At 36.9% G+C, this 14,106-nt stretch overlaps 1 protein-coding gene across 11 annotated transcripts in view; it reads left to right on the top strand.

Annotated features, from left to right (window-relative positions):
* LOC100989812 (olfactory receptor 2L13) overlaps positions 1 to 5,802 on the top strand; it is a 174,767-nt gene extending 168,965 nt beyond the window's left edge. For 4 of the 11 annotated variants that reach the window (XM_055117075.2, XM_055117239.2, XM_034950479.3 and 1 more), the window contains 2 exons: positions 1,479 to 1,603; positions 2,186 to 5,802. In XM_055117075.2, coding sequence (XP_054973050.2) covers positions 2,204 to 3,142 — 939 coding nt within the window. In that variant the 5' untranslated portion in view covers positions 1,479 to 1,603; positions 2,186 to 2,203 and the 3' untranslated portion in view covers positions 3,143 to 5,802. Of the gene's footprint in view, positions 1 to 7; positions 180 to 1,478; positions 1,604 to 2,185 lie in introns of all 11 variants that reach the window. The other 7 variants (XM_034950494.3, XM_034950493.3, XM_055117327.2 and 4 more) reach the window with 3 other exon arrangements.
* Positions 5,803 to 14,106: the final 8,304 nt, after the last annotated feature.

The following is a 14,106-nucleotide window of genomic DNA, read 5'->3' as shown; positions in this document are numbered from 1 at the left end:
TCTCCAGGTTACTTGCCACAGAAGTGTTTCTGGGCTGCAGCCCTCAACCTTGGCCCAAATAAACTTTCTGTATTAATTTTGCCTTAGTGTCATTCTTTAAGTCAACAAGGACGGCCAAGGCAGTCACTAATCTTACACTCACCTGATAGCCACAGGAACAACATTTTCCCAGCTATAAGGTAACCGACAGAATGATGCTTCATGTAATTCTGGTGCATGAAATAAGGTCCCATGTCTAACAAGGAAAGCTGCTGGACATCAATGGAAATAGATCCTAAACTCAAACTCCAATATCCCATGACCTAAAATCTCCAAGTCCCAGATTCACAGGATCCTAAAAGTAACTATTCTCTTCCATTGCCTAACAACATGCCACTTTTCCATTTTTGGAAACAAAATCGTTATTGTAGTAACTGCCATAAAACAATCTTGATAATACTCTGAGCTATAGTCTATGCAACAAAGAATCAAAATGTCTCTCTTCAAAACAACTCCAGGATGGAACACATAAACCTAGACCCAAGTCAGCTTGTTCAGGGCTCGGTATTGGATACACCTCATGGGATCATGCTGGCAGCTTTCTTCCCCTGGATTTAAACCTGGATTAAACAAAGGAATTCAGAAAGCACTACAAAAGGCTTTTCCAATTTCCAGGACATGTTGGGCATCCCCTAAGGCCTGGGCACATCAGGACAGTTGGTCGCCCACTTGGGGATGGGACAGCACCTGATGAATCATTCTATCCCTACTGCCTCACTCAGTGACTACTGCATCAAAGGCTGTCAACATGTTAATCTGATAAAATTAATCAAATATCTGCTTGGAACTAAATTACTAGGATAGTTCTTACTGACAGAATGAAGGCACATGAGTTACAAAATCAATCTTTATCATACATACCCTGGAAATTAGAAAAGTCGTTTGGAGTACTTTTTGAATTCCTTTGTTTAATCCAATGATCTCTCTGCTTTTTTATTTTTCTATAGAATCGTAATCACTACATAACATCACACTGTATGTTTGAGTTTGTTGGTCTATTGTTTGTATAATTAACTCAATTTTAATTACATATTCTAAAATCCTTTGTGTTTCATCACCAAAGCACATCAGTAGCTAGCAGCACTGTCATAAAACATAAATTCAGTGAACACTATTTGAGGAAATGAATGTATCATAATGATGGTTTTCATGTTTTTTTCTGATCAGTTTTTATTTCTAAAGCACTATAAGAAGCAGAGAGTGCCTGTGATCCCATTTGGCATCCAAGTCCAATGCTACTGTGCACCTGTCATGTTCCCAACTTTTCATTGTTAGTGTTTATTCCTTAGACAGCTATAGAAATGAATTTCCATTTTTTTTCTGTGGCAGGCTCTCTTTCACAATTGTATTCATGCTACCCAAGGTTATATGAACTAACAGTTGAGTTTAAGTTCCTAAATGTGAATAATTGCAACAAACTATGATTTGCTTTTGAACAGCAAAAGTTGAAAAATCAGTAACCCAAGATGACTAACCAAATCAATATGCTGGGCAGGATAAGACATCAGTGTCTGCCTCAGACAGAAGAGCACACACAAAACATGACCTCTCACTCCAAGCCCAGGTAAAGGAAGAAGTTTACGAAATGTTAGAAATATAGTTTACGAATACCTGGGAAACTGCATGAAGAAAAAAACAAACTGCCAGATTTGGGGTGGTGTAAAGAGAAAAAGAGAGATTCTAAAAGTCATAAATAAAAATTCCCAAGGAAAAGCCTAGGCATAAAAAGCTAGACAAACTTTCCAGGGAGGGAAAATTATTTATTTTTGTTTGCTTGATTTCTTTATTCTCAATTATTAACATTTAATTGTGTTGTTCTATCTAATTAAATTGGAAGACATGCTTAAGCCATAAATTACAATTGTTCTACTGCTCACACTGGCTTTTCCAGTTGAATAGATTTGTAGCTGCTTGACTCTGCTGTCATCTACAGTAATGAAAATCAAGCTATAAGAACAGAAAGTGAATATCCTCTCTAATCTCCATATGCTTCAGATATAGAAATTGATTAAAAAAAACCTGCAGTGTTAGTGGAGAAACAACTCATTCTAAACAAACATTGATAAAGTCAGTTCCTTTTTGTTTTTCTATTGTGTTTTATTTCATATTTTGTGCTTTGCTTTTGTTTCTATTTCTCTTTCAACAGTTACAGCAGAAAGTTTTCATGGAGAAATGGAATCACACTTCAAATGATTTCATTTTGTTGGGTCTGCTTCCCCCAAATCAAACTGGAATATTTCTCTTGTGCCTTATCATCCTCATATTCTTTCTGGCCTCGGTGGGTAACTCGGCCATGATTCACCTCATCCACGTGGATCCTCGTCTCCACACACCGATGTACTTTCTTCTCAGCCAGCTCTCCCTCATGGACCTGATGTACATCTCCACCACCGTCCCCAAGATGGCGTACAACTTCCTGTCCGGCCAGAAAGGCACCTCCTTCCTGGGATGTGGTGTGCAAAGCTTCTTCTTCCTGACCATGGCGTGTTCTGAAGGCTTACTCCTGACCTCCATGGCCTACGACCGTTATTTGGCCATCTGCCACTCTCTCTATTATCCTATCCGCATGAGTAAAATGATGTGTGTGAAGATGATTGGAGGCTCTTGGACACTGGGGTCCATCAACTCCTTGGCACACACAGTCTTTGCCCTTCATATTCCCTACTGCAGGTCTAGGGCTATTGACCATTTCTTCTGCGATGTCCCAGCCATGTTGCTTCTTGCCTGTACAGATACTTGGGTCTATGAATATATGGTTTTTGTAAGTACAAGCCTCTTTCTTCTTTTCCCTTTCATTGGCATCACTTCTTCCTATGGCCGAGTCCTATTTGCTGTCTATCATATGCACTCAAAGGAGGGGAGAAAAAAGGCCTTCACCACCATTTCAACACATTTAACTGTAGTGATCTTTTACTATGCACCTTTTGTCTACACCTATCTTCGGCCCAGGGATCTCCGCTCACCAGCTGAAGACAAGATCCTGGCAGTCTTCTACACCATCCTTACCCCCATGCTCAATCCCATTATCTACAGCCTGAGGAATAAGGAAGTCCTGGGGGCCATGAGGAGAGTGTTTGGGATATTCTCTTTCCTGAAAGAATAATCATGGCCATCCCCACTCCCTTTGTATTTCCTCTTTCCAAGTTGATTCCAACACCCTAGAGCAGGGTTGACCAATAGTAATACAACATAATTTAAAATTTTCTAATAGGTACATTTAAGCAGTCAAATAAATTTAAATAATATATTTAATTCAAAACAATGTTATAATTAATATTAATATTAACAATATTGATGTTAATTACATAGCATACTATTTCAATAAATTATATGCAATATATTATAGTACATGTTTGTACATATATTACTATTAACGTGATAATGTTTATTCTTGTATATTGACATAGAATTTCTTCATGTAATAACACAAATTTGTTAATGTTGCCTTTTACTCTGTTTGCATTCTAAGTCTTCAAAGTCTTGTGTTTGTTTTATAGAGTGCAGCGCAGCTTGGACAAAACACATTTCAAGTGCCCAGTAGTCAGTGTCTATAGTGTTGGACAGCACAGCCTTAGAGCATCCCCAATCAATAGTTTCAGAAGTTATATATGCGTGTGTATGTGCATGTATGGTGTATACAAACATATTTTTGTTATATACAATATTGCTGATGAACTGAAAATTAACAAGTAAAATGCACATGCTAAGGTAGTGTTTATGTGTTTCTTTATCTGTTGGCTCATTTTTAGCATATGCATATTTATTGTAATTAACATTTGAAGTCCAGTTTATCCTAACTCCTTTAATAAAACTATTCAGGGAGAGCTTATCTGACTTATGATTTTGCTGATTTCATAAAGATACTGAGATTAAATAACTTGAATATGAATATAAAAAAACCCACATTTATGTATACATACAAATTAATAAAATCTTTATATAAATAACTTTATCAAAGTTGTACTTAAAGAAATTATTTATATAAAGGCACAGAGACAGTGACAGTGTAGAGACAACATGCAAAATATAAAACGGAAACTGGGACCTCAGGCTTCAGCTTTGATGTGTAAAATGTATATATGACTTTGCACAGGATGAAATCCTATGTTGCTATATGGAAAGTTGTGTTTAACAAAAGTTTTACTATGGTTGTTTTACTAATTCACTTAAGTGACTTCAAGTCTATCAATAGTTGGAGTTATAGAGGGGTTCTGATTTTTGTGGAAAAAAAATTGAGACTTGTATTAATATATCCCTTTTATTTACTGCCCAAATTCAAGCTCCCAATATCTTTTTCTAGTTTCTTACTGCCTTAAGTGTTTTCATCTCTTGAGTCCAGTTCTTACTGAGAATATAGTGTACTCATTGCCATTTGAGTTATTTCCCTAAACATACATTTGATCTTCTCATTCTATAATCTATGATTCTTGTTGGATTATCTAAATTTTGGAACATGAAACTTATATCCCCGTGCTTTTAAAGCATACATTATGTCTCCCTTTACCTGTTTCTATCACTTACACTCAGTACCACAGTCACTCTAGACCTCCTGCCTTTCTCCATAGCCCTCTATTTCCTTGCCCATCTGAACCTTATCACAGACCATGTCTCACTTCTGGAAAGTTCTGATTTACATAGCTTATGACTATCAATCTGAATCCCACATAATCAGTAAACATAACTCAAAATTGACATCCCATCTCTTCTTATGCACAGCTGATATCTCTTTCCCCCACACTTCTACTCCTGCTTATGATCACATTTTATTAACACTTATTCACATCTATGTCTGTCTTATTTTAAATTGAAGCTCATAGAATATTTTAAAAATTATAATAATTAGGATTATAAGGCTAACAAATATTTACTAATTGTAAATGCTTTTCCCACATACATAACTTAACCTGCACTACAACACTATGATTCTGATATTTATTCCATGTTGAGTGAGCACTTTGAGGCTTGGTGAGGCAAAACAAACAAACACGAAAAATGTCATAGGTCAGAGAGCTGGGAAGGGAAGAACACAACTTAGAAGCCAGTTTTCTTTGAATCAGGCTTTGATTCATGTCACCCAGTCTCTGAACAAGACCCTCATCATTTTGGCCTGGAGGTCTCCGCAGAATGGAGTGCTATGGCATGCAATGATGGGGACATTTTTTTTGTGGTAATTTATTTATGTTTATTGGTATGCAGTGCAAGTTTAAGGAACTAGTGTTCATGCCACATTACAGATCCAGGGGGAAATATAAGCAGATAGTAGTTAACAGATCATTACTTAGAATTTCCTTTTACTTCTTCAAATGGGTTGTCGCTCATTCCGGGAGGGAGATTCCTCAGTCTGCGATGTATCTCACTCATTTTTCCACTAGTATCAGGTTTTCCTCCTTGAATTAAAAAAAATGTATAATTTTTTCTGCTCTGAATATGACCACTAAAATTAATTTTTGTGGTTTGGTTTAGATTTTTTTTGGAGATTCTGCCATTACTTTGATGTTAAACAATCACCAATGCAGTAAATCCTTATTTAGTATAAAGTATAATATGTCCTAGTATATTCTGCAGAAATTAAACACATTGATCAATCTTTGTACAAAAACAACAAACCACAGTTGTGAAAGGAAAACAGCAAGCTAAAAAAAATAGCCTCCAGATTTTCTGCAAGACAAGGCATTTGGAAAAATTTCCCCAAGCAAAAGTAATTGGAAGGCTGCTGAAGTTCATTCACCTTAATTAACAAGAACCATATCATATAGGAAGGGTTCAATGCATACCTAATTAATTAATTTAAGGTATGTATTAATTAATTAAAAACCAATTTAATTTTAATTAATTAATAAATAATTAAATTAATTAATAATTTAATTAAATAATAAATAATTAAATTAATTATTAATTTAATTAAATAATAATTAATTAAATTAATTATTAATTTAATTAAATAATAAATAATTAAATTAATTATTAATTAATTTAAGGGATGTATCAAACCCTTCCTATGTGATATGGTTCTTGTTACATCAGGTAAAATGATGGACAAGCAGGTATAGTCTTTTACCCTGTGGAGCCCACATGCTGGTGTGAGCCATAAAAACATTAGTACACACTATCTGGTCAGGCTGGGCAGTGATGAATTCAGGCAGAAAAGTAGCAAATGATTTATCACATGGAGTCATCAGGCCCCTCTGACATGATGAAGGGGCTGGCCATGTAAACCTGAAGGATAAAACCCACAAAGCCCTCCAATGACTGAGACAGGAGCACAGCAGAAGGCAGTGAGCAGAGAGGAGTAGGAGAATAAATCAGAGGCTTCTCAGGGCCAGGTGAAGGCAAATAATCTGGACTTTATTCTAAATGTAGCAGAAGCCTTGCAGGGAAATATTTTCTCAAATACTAACATCCAGAGCTGCTTGGCGAGTCGGTTGGTGTGAACTCTGGGAAAATATCTGAACACGTGGCAAAATGGGCCATATAACAGCCAATACTTCCAAAGAGAAACTCTGAGCTTTTAAAGGAGTCATTTGTTTTATTTCAAGGTTTAGTTTGATTCTTGGAGAGATATTAAACCTTAGGTGGCTCTAAAGACCCATTATTATTTACATCTCTCATTGTTCTCTTGGCATATTTTTCTATGGCATAGGAGGATAACTAGAGTTAATGTATTGCATATTTCAAAATAGCTAGAAGAGAGGTTTTTGAATGTTATCATCACAAAGAAATGATGAATGTTTAAGGTGATGAATATGCTAATCATCCTGGTTTGAGCATTACATAGTGTATACGAGCATCAAAACACCACATTGTACTCCACAAATATGTACGAATAACATTTTAAAGTGAATAAATAAAATAAGCTGTTCCTGTCATGAGGCCAAATACTACACTTTTATGTTATTGTTCTTTCTTGATTCCTCTTCCAATTCCAAGAACAGATCAGTGACATAATCACAGAGGGAAACAGGAATGAGATCTTATCTTGACACATCTTCATGAAGTGTCCAATGACATTGAGGTTTTGATTTCTTTCAACTGAAAGATCCTAGCCCAAGACAGAAAAATGAAGTTGAAAAATTATATTCTGCTACTTCTCCCAGACCAAAACCTATCACAAGAAATCTTTTTAATTTTATTTTGAATTAACAAATAATATTGTATGTGTTCATGGAATACAATATGATGTTTTAGATATGTTGATAATGTAAAATGATTAAATCAGGCTAATTAACAAACCCAACACTTCATATATTTATTTTCTTGTGTGGTGAAAACTTTTAAAATCAACTTTAAGCAATTGTGCAATATATAACACACTATTATTTATTATAGGCTTCGTTCTGTACAATAGATCAGTAATACTTATTCCTCCTGTCTAACTAAAACTTTCTATGCTTTGATCAACATCCTTTTCCCACCCATTCTTATCCCCATACCTCTGGTAACCATCATTCTACTCTCTACTTCTATGAGTTGAACTTTTCTAGATTCCACATGTAGGTGAGATCACTTAGTATTTGTCTTTTTTGAGCCTAGCTTACTGACTTAGTGTTATGCTGTTCGGGTTGATCCATGCTGTCAAAAATGAAAATATTCCCCCATTTTTGAGGGCTGAATAACATCCCATTGTGAATACATACTGCATTTTCTTTATCCATTCATCTGAAGATGGATACCTACGTTCCTTTATAAATTTGTTTTGTCCAAATTCCCCTTTCGTTTTTTTTTTTTTTTTCTATTTTAAGTTCTGGGATACATGTGCAGAACCTGCAGGTTTGTTACATATGTATACATGTGCCATGGTGGTTTGCTGCACCCATTAACCCATTGTCCAGGTTTTAAGCCCTGCATGTATTAGGTACTTCTCCTAATGCTATCCTTCCCCTTGCCACCACTCCCTGGCAGATGCTGGAGTATGATGTTCCCCTCCCTGGGTCCATGTGTTCACATTGTTCAACTCCCACTTATGAGTGAGAACATGTGGTGTTTGGTTTTCTATTCCAGTGTTACTTTGCTGAGGATAATGTCTTTCAGCTTCATCCATGTCCCTGAAAAAGACATTAACTCATTCTTTTTAATGGTTGCATAGTATTCCATGATATATATGTGCCACATGTTCTTCATCCAGTCTGTTGGGGCGATCAGACCCAACACCAGGCTGTGGGGGCTATGAAGTCCGGCGGAGTCAAAGGAATGAGACAAGACAAGTTAAGAGCACTTAAAGAGGGACCACAGGGCCAACGCTAGTTTGAAGGCTGTGAAGACCCAGGCTCTGAAAGCCCGCACTATTTATAGGTGATCAAACAAAGAAGCAGGTGGTGAGGATGTGGGGGTTGAAAGAAAGTGGTGTATCAAGTGCATGATCTACAACTGTAACGGTTTAGCATTTTCTTTGAAGCATATGGAACATGTTCTGCTACTTGAGATAATGGGAAACATGTTCTTCTCGTTGCAGATACAATTGATCTCTGAACCTGGGAATGCTAGAAGCAAGAAGCCAGTAAGTCTAAACACATTCCAGAGGCCACGAGGGGTTTTATGCCCTGAGCTATGGATTCCATCCAAGCCATGAGGGGTTTTATGCCCTGGGCTTAGATTGTGGTGCAGCAGGGCAGCCTTCCACCCTTTGGCACAGAGTTTGGTGTACCAAAGGCCATGAGGGGTTTTAGACCCCGGACCCCGGACATGTTCCAAGACTCTTTTACACTATGTCAGACATGCAAGCCCTGCCTCAGCTTTTTTCCCAACACTCAGCTTTTCCCCAACACAGTCTATCACTGATGGGCATTTGGGTTGGTTCCAAGTCTTTCCTGTTGTAAATAGTGCTGCAATAAGCATACGTGTGCATGTGTCTTTATAACAGAATGATTTATAATCCTTTGGGTGTATATCCAGGAATGGGATTGCTGGATCAAATGGTATTTCTGGTTCTAAATCCATGAGGAATCACCACACTGTCTTCCACAATGGCTGAATTAATTTAAATTCCCACCAACAGTGAAAAAGTGTTTCTATTTCTCCATATCATCTCCAGCATCTGTTGTTTCCTGACTTCTTAATGATTGCCATTCTAACTGGTGTGAGATGGTAGCTCCTTGTGGTTTTGATTTGCATTTCTCCAGTGACCAATGATGATGAGCTTTTTTTTATATGTTTTTTGGCTGCATAAATGTCTTATTTTGAGAAGTGTCTGTGCATATCCTTTGCCCACTTTTGATGGGCTCTTTTTTTTTCTTGTAAATTTGTTTAAGTTCATTGTAGATTCTGGATATTAGCCCTTTGTCAGATGGATAGATTGCAAAACTTTCCTCCCATTCTGTAGGTTGTCTGTTCACTCTGATGTCAGTGTCTTTTGCTGTGAAGAAGCTCTTTAGTTTAGTTAGATCCCATTTGTCAATTTTGGCTTTTGTTGTTATTGCTTTTGGTGTTTTAGTCATGAAGCCTTGCCAGTGCCTATGTCCTGAATGGTATTGCCTACATTTTCTTCTAGGGTTTTTATGGTTTTGGGTCTTATATTTCACTCATTAATTCATCTTGGGTTAATTTTTGTGTAAAGAGTAGGGAAGGGGTCCAGTTTCAGTTTTCTGCATATGGCTAGACTGTTTTCCCAACACCATTTATTAAATAGAGAATCCTTTCCCCATTGCTTGTTTTGTCTGGTTTGTCAAAGATCAGATGGTTGTAGATATGTGGTGTTGTTTCTGAGGCCTCTGTTCTGTTCCATTGGTCTATATGTCTGTTTTGGTACCAGTACCATGCTGTTTCAGTTACTGTAGCCTTGTAGTATAGTTTGAAGTCAGGTAGCATGATGCTCCAGCTTTGTTCTTTTTGATTGGGATTGTCTTGGCTATACGGGCTCTTTTTTGGTGCCATGTGAAATTTAAAGTAGTTTTTTTCTAATTCTATGAAGAAAGTCAAAGGTAGCTTAATGGGAATAGCATTGAATCTATACATTGCTTTGAACAGTATGGCCATTTTCATGATATTGATTCTTCCTATCTATGAACATGGAATGTTTTTCCATTTGTTTGTGTTCTCTCTTATTCCTTGAACAGTGGTTTGTAGTTCTCCTTGAAGAGGTCCTTCACGTTCCTTGTAAGTTGTATTCCTAGGTATTTTATTCTCTTTGTAGCAATTGTGAATGGCAGTTCACTCATGATTTGCCTCTGTTTGTCTATTATTGGTGTATAGGAATGCTTGTGATTTTTGCACATTGACTTTGTATCCTGAGACTTTGCTGAAGTTGCTTATCACCCTAAGGAGTTTTTGGGTGAGATGATGGGGTTTTCTAAATAAACAATCAAGTCATTTGCAAACAGAGACAGTTTGACTTCCTCTCTTCCTATTTGAATACGCTTTCTTCCTTTCTCTTGCCTAATTGCCCTGACCAGAACCTTCAATACTATGTTGAATAGGAGTGGTGAGAGAGGGCATCCTTTTCTTGTGCCTGTTTTCAAAGGGAATACTTCCAGCATTTGCCCATTCAGTATGATATTGGCCATGGATTTGTCATAAATAGCTCTTATTATTTTGAGAAATGTTGCAACAATACCTAGCTTATTGAGTGTTTTTAGCATGAAGGGGTGTTGAATTTTCTGCATCCATTGAGATAATTATCTGGTTTTTGTTATTGGTTCTGTTTATATGATAGATTATGATTAATGATTGTTTTATGTTGAACCAGTCTTGCATCTCAGGATGAAGCCGACTTGATTGTGTTGGATACGCTTTTTGATGTGCTGCTGGATTTGATTTGCCAGTATTTTACTGTGAATTTTCACATCGAGGTTTATCAGGGATATTGGCCTGAAAATTTTTGTTGTTGTTGTGTCTCTGCCAGGTTTTGGTATCAGGATAATGCTGACCCCATAAAATGAGTTAGGAATGAGTCCCTCTTTTTCTATTGTTTGGATTAGTTTCAGAAGGAATGGTACCAGATCCTCTTTGTACCTCTGGTAGAATTTGGTTTTGAATCTGTCTGGTCCTGGGCTTTATTATTATTATTATTTGGTTGGTAGGCTATTAATTACTGCCTCAATCAGGACTTGTTGTTGGTGTATTCAGAAATTCATCTTCTTCCTGGTTTAGTCTTGGGAGGGTGTATGTGTCCAGGAATTTATCCATTTCTTCTAGGTTTTCTAGTTTATTTGCACAGAGGTGTTTATAGTATTCTCTGATGGCAATTTGTATTTCTGTGGGATCAGAGGTGATATCCCCTTTATCATTTTTTATTGTGTCTTTTTGATTCTTCTCTCTTTTCTTCTGTATTAGTCCGGCTAGTGCTCTATTTTGTTAATCTCCTCAAAAAAACGGCTTCTGTGTTTATTGATTTTTGAAGGGTTTTTCATGTCTCTATCTCCTTCAGTTCTACTCTGATCTTAGTTATTTCCTGTCTTCTGCTAGCTTTTGAATTTGTTTGCACTTGCTTCTCTAGTTCTTTTAATTGTGATGTTAGTGTGTGAATTTTAGATGTTTCTCAGTTTCTGATGTGGGCACTTAGTGCTATAAATTTCCCTCTAAACACTGCTTCAGCTATATCCCCGAGATTCTGGTACATTGTGTCTTTGTTCTCATTGACATCAAAGAATGTATATATTTCTGCCTTAATTTTGTTCCTTTATTTCTTAACTAATGTAAATAACACTGCAATGAATATAGGAATGCAGATATCTCTTCAACGTACTGATTTTGATTCCTTTGGTTATAGAGATTGTATGGTACTACTGTTTCCAATTTTCTGAGGAATTGCCATATGGTTTAGCTTACTTCACAACCAAGAGTGCACAAGGGTCTTTTTTACTCCACCCCTTCATCAACACTTGTTATATTGTATGTTTTTGATAATACCCATTATTACAATTGTGAGACAATATCTCATTGTGGTTTTATGTTTTCCTGATGATCAGTGATGAGAAGCATTTTCTCATATATCTGATGGTCATTTGTATGTCTTCTTTTGAGAAGTGTCTATTTAAGTACTTTGCCTATTTTTTGATTGGGTTATTTGTTTACTTGCTTTTGAGTTGTTTGAGTTTCTTATATATTTTGGATAATAAACCTCTAAAAAAGTGTAGTTTGCATTTTCTTCCAACCTGTGGGATGTCTCTTCACTATATTGTGTCTTTGCTATGTGAAGCTTTTTAGTTTGAAACAATTCTTTTTTTTCTTTTTTTGCTTTGTCACCTGTGCTTTAGGTGCCATATGCAAGAAATCGTTGTCCAAACCAATGCTGTGGAGCAGCTCCCCTGTGTATGTTTTCTTCTAGAGGTTTTACAGTTTCAGGTCTTACACTCAAGTTTTAAATCCATATTGAGTTGATTTTTGTATATGGTATGAAACAAGGATCCAATTCTATATTTCTGCACATGGATATATAATTTTCCCAACAACATTTGTTGAAGATAGTGTTCTTTTTCCATTGTGTTTTTGGCACCTTTGTCAAAAATCAAGTGTTCACAAGTGTGTGGGTTTTTACAATACATTATAACATACATGTCAGACCTTTTATAATAGGTCCTGGGCCAAAGTGACCATTATTCTCTGAATGAGAAGTCCACTCATTCAAAGCACATAGAAATGGGCCCATTCAGCATAATTATTCCTCACATAAGGTTTAGCAAAGAGTGTTCTAGCTCCCTGAAGAATTATTGATTTTCACAGCCATATCTCACACATTCTGTTTGCTAAGATTTTTGTTTTATTGTCACCTTCTTGAAGAGATATTCTTAGGCTAACTACTTAAAGAAGCAATCACTCCTCAAACTCTTATTCTACAACTTTCTTAACTGCATTAATTTTCCACAAGGCACATTTATCTCTCCAAACCACAGTATTTGTTAATCCACTTTATTGTCTATTTTTACCATAACATTTATTCATAGTTTATTTCATCAGTGCTTGCATCTGGCAAATAGTACAAACTTAATAAAACTGTTAATGAATCACATCATTCTGATCTAAGTAATTAACTAATGAATGGGCATATAGCCCATTTGGCTAATAGCTATAATCATCAGGGTTTCTGACATTGGGAAATACATATGGTGACTGCCAGGTTGCTGAGAAGGGAAAAACATACGCAAGAGCTTTTCTAATAATTAAGCTGAAAAGAGATAATCAGAGTTAAGACACACATATATTTATGTACATGAAGCAAAGATTTAGGCTGAGCACCATGAGTCACATCTGTTATCCCAGCAATTTGGGAGGCAAAGGTGAGTGGATCACTTGGGTCCAGGAGTCTGAGACCAGCCTGGGAAACCTGGCAAGACATGGTATGTTAGTCTCTTCTCACACTGCTATAAAGAACTTTCCTGAGACTGGGTAATTTATAAAGGAAGAAGATTGAATTGACTCACAGTTCCTTATGCCAACAGAAGGAGAAGGGGAAGCAAGCGCCTTCTTTACGAAGCAGCAGGAGATAGAGGGTGAAGGGGAAAGAGACCATTATAAAACCAAAAGACCTCATGAGAACTCACTATCATGAGAGCAACATGGGGGAAACTGCCCTATGATCCAATTACTTCCTGTTAGATCTCTCCCTCAACACCTGGGGATTACAATTCGAGACGAGATTTGGGTGGGGACAGAAAGCCAAGCCATATAAAATGGTCTCTAAAAAACAAACAAAAAAAAGAATAGCCACACATGGTGGCACACGCCCATAGTCCCAACTACTCAGGAGGCAGAGATTAGAGGATCAGCTGAGCTTGGGAGGTTGAAGCTGCAATGAACCATGTTGGATACAGTGAGTTCCTCTTCAAAGGTTCCGCTTGTTCAACTCCCTCTCTTTGTCCTCTATTTTCAAAGCTTAACTTCCTTGCCTGCTTGACCCTAGTTATGGTAAACAACCTTCTAGCCATTCCCAATCTGTAATCCACTTCCTTTCCCAATCTTTAACCCATATCCATTCCCAATCTGTAACAACCCACATCTGTTCCTTATTTGGCACCCTTAGTTCCGAAACTGCCTTTCTCGCTGCTGTAGCTCCACCCCCTGCTCCATAGGAAGTAGCCAATTGAGATCAGCTTAGATTGTGCTGTCTGACTGCAGCCAATGGGGACTGGACACAGT

This window comes from Pan paniscus, chromosome 1, assembly GCF_029289425.2.
Source record: "Pan paniscus chromosome 1, NHGRI_mPanPan1-v2.0_pri, whole genome shotgun sequence".
NCBI lineage: Eukaryota > Metazoa > Chordata > Mammalia > Primates > Hominidae > Pan > Pan paniscus.
The sequence above is the reverse complement of the archived record's forward strand: the minus strand, read 5'-3'. Positions and strand labels throughout refer to the sequence as shown.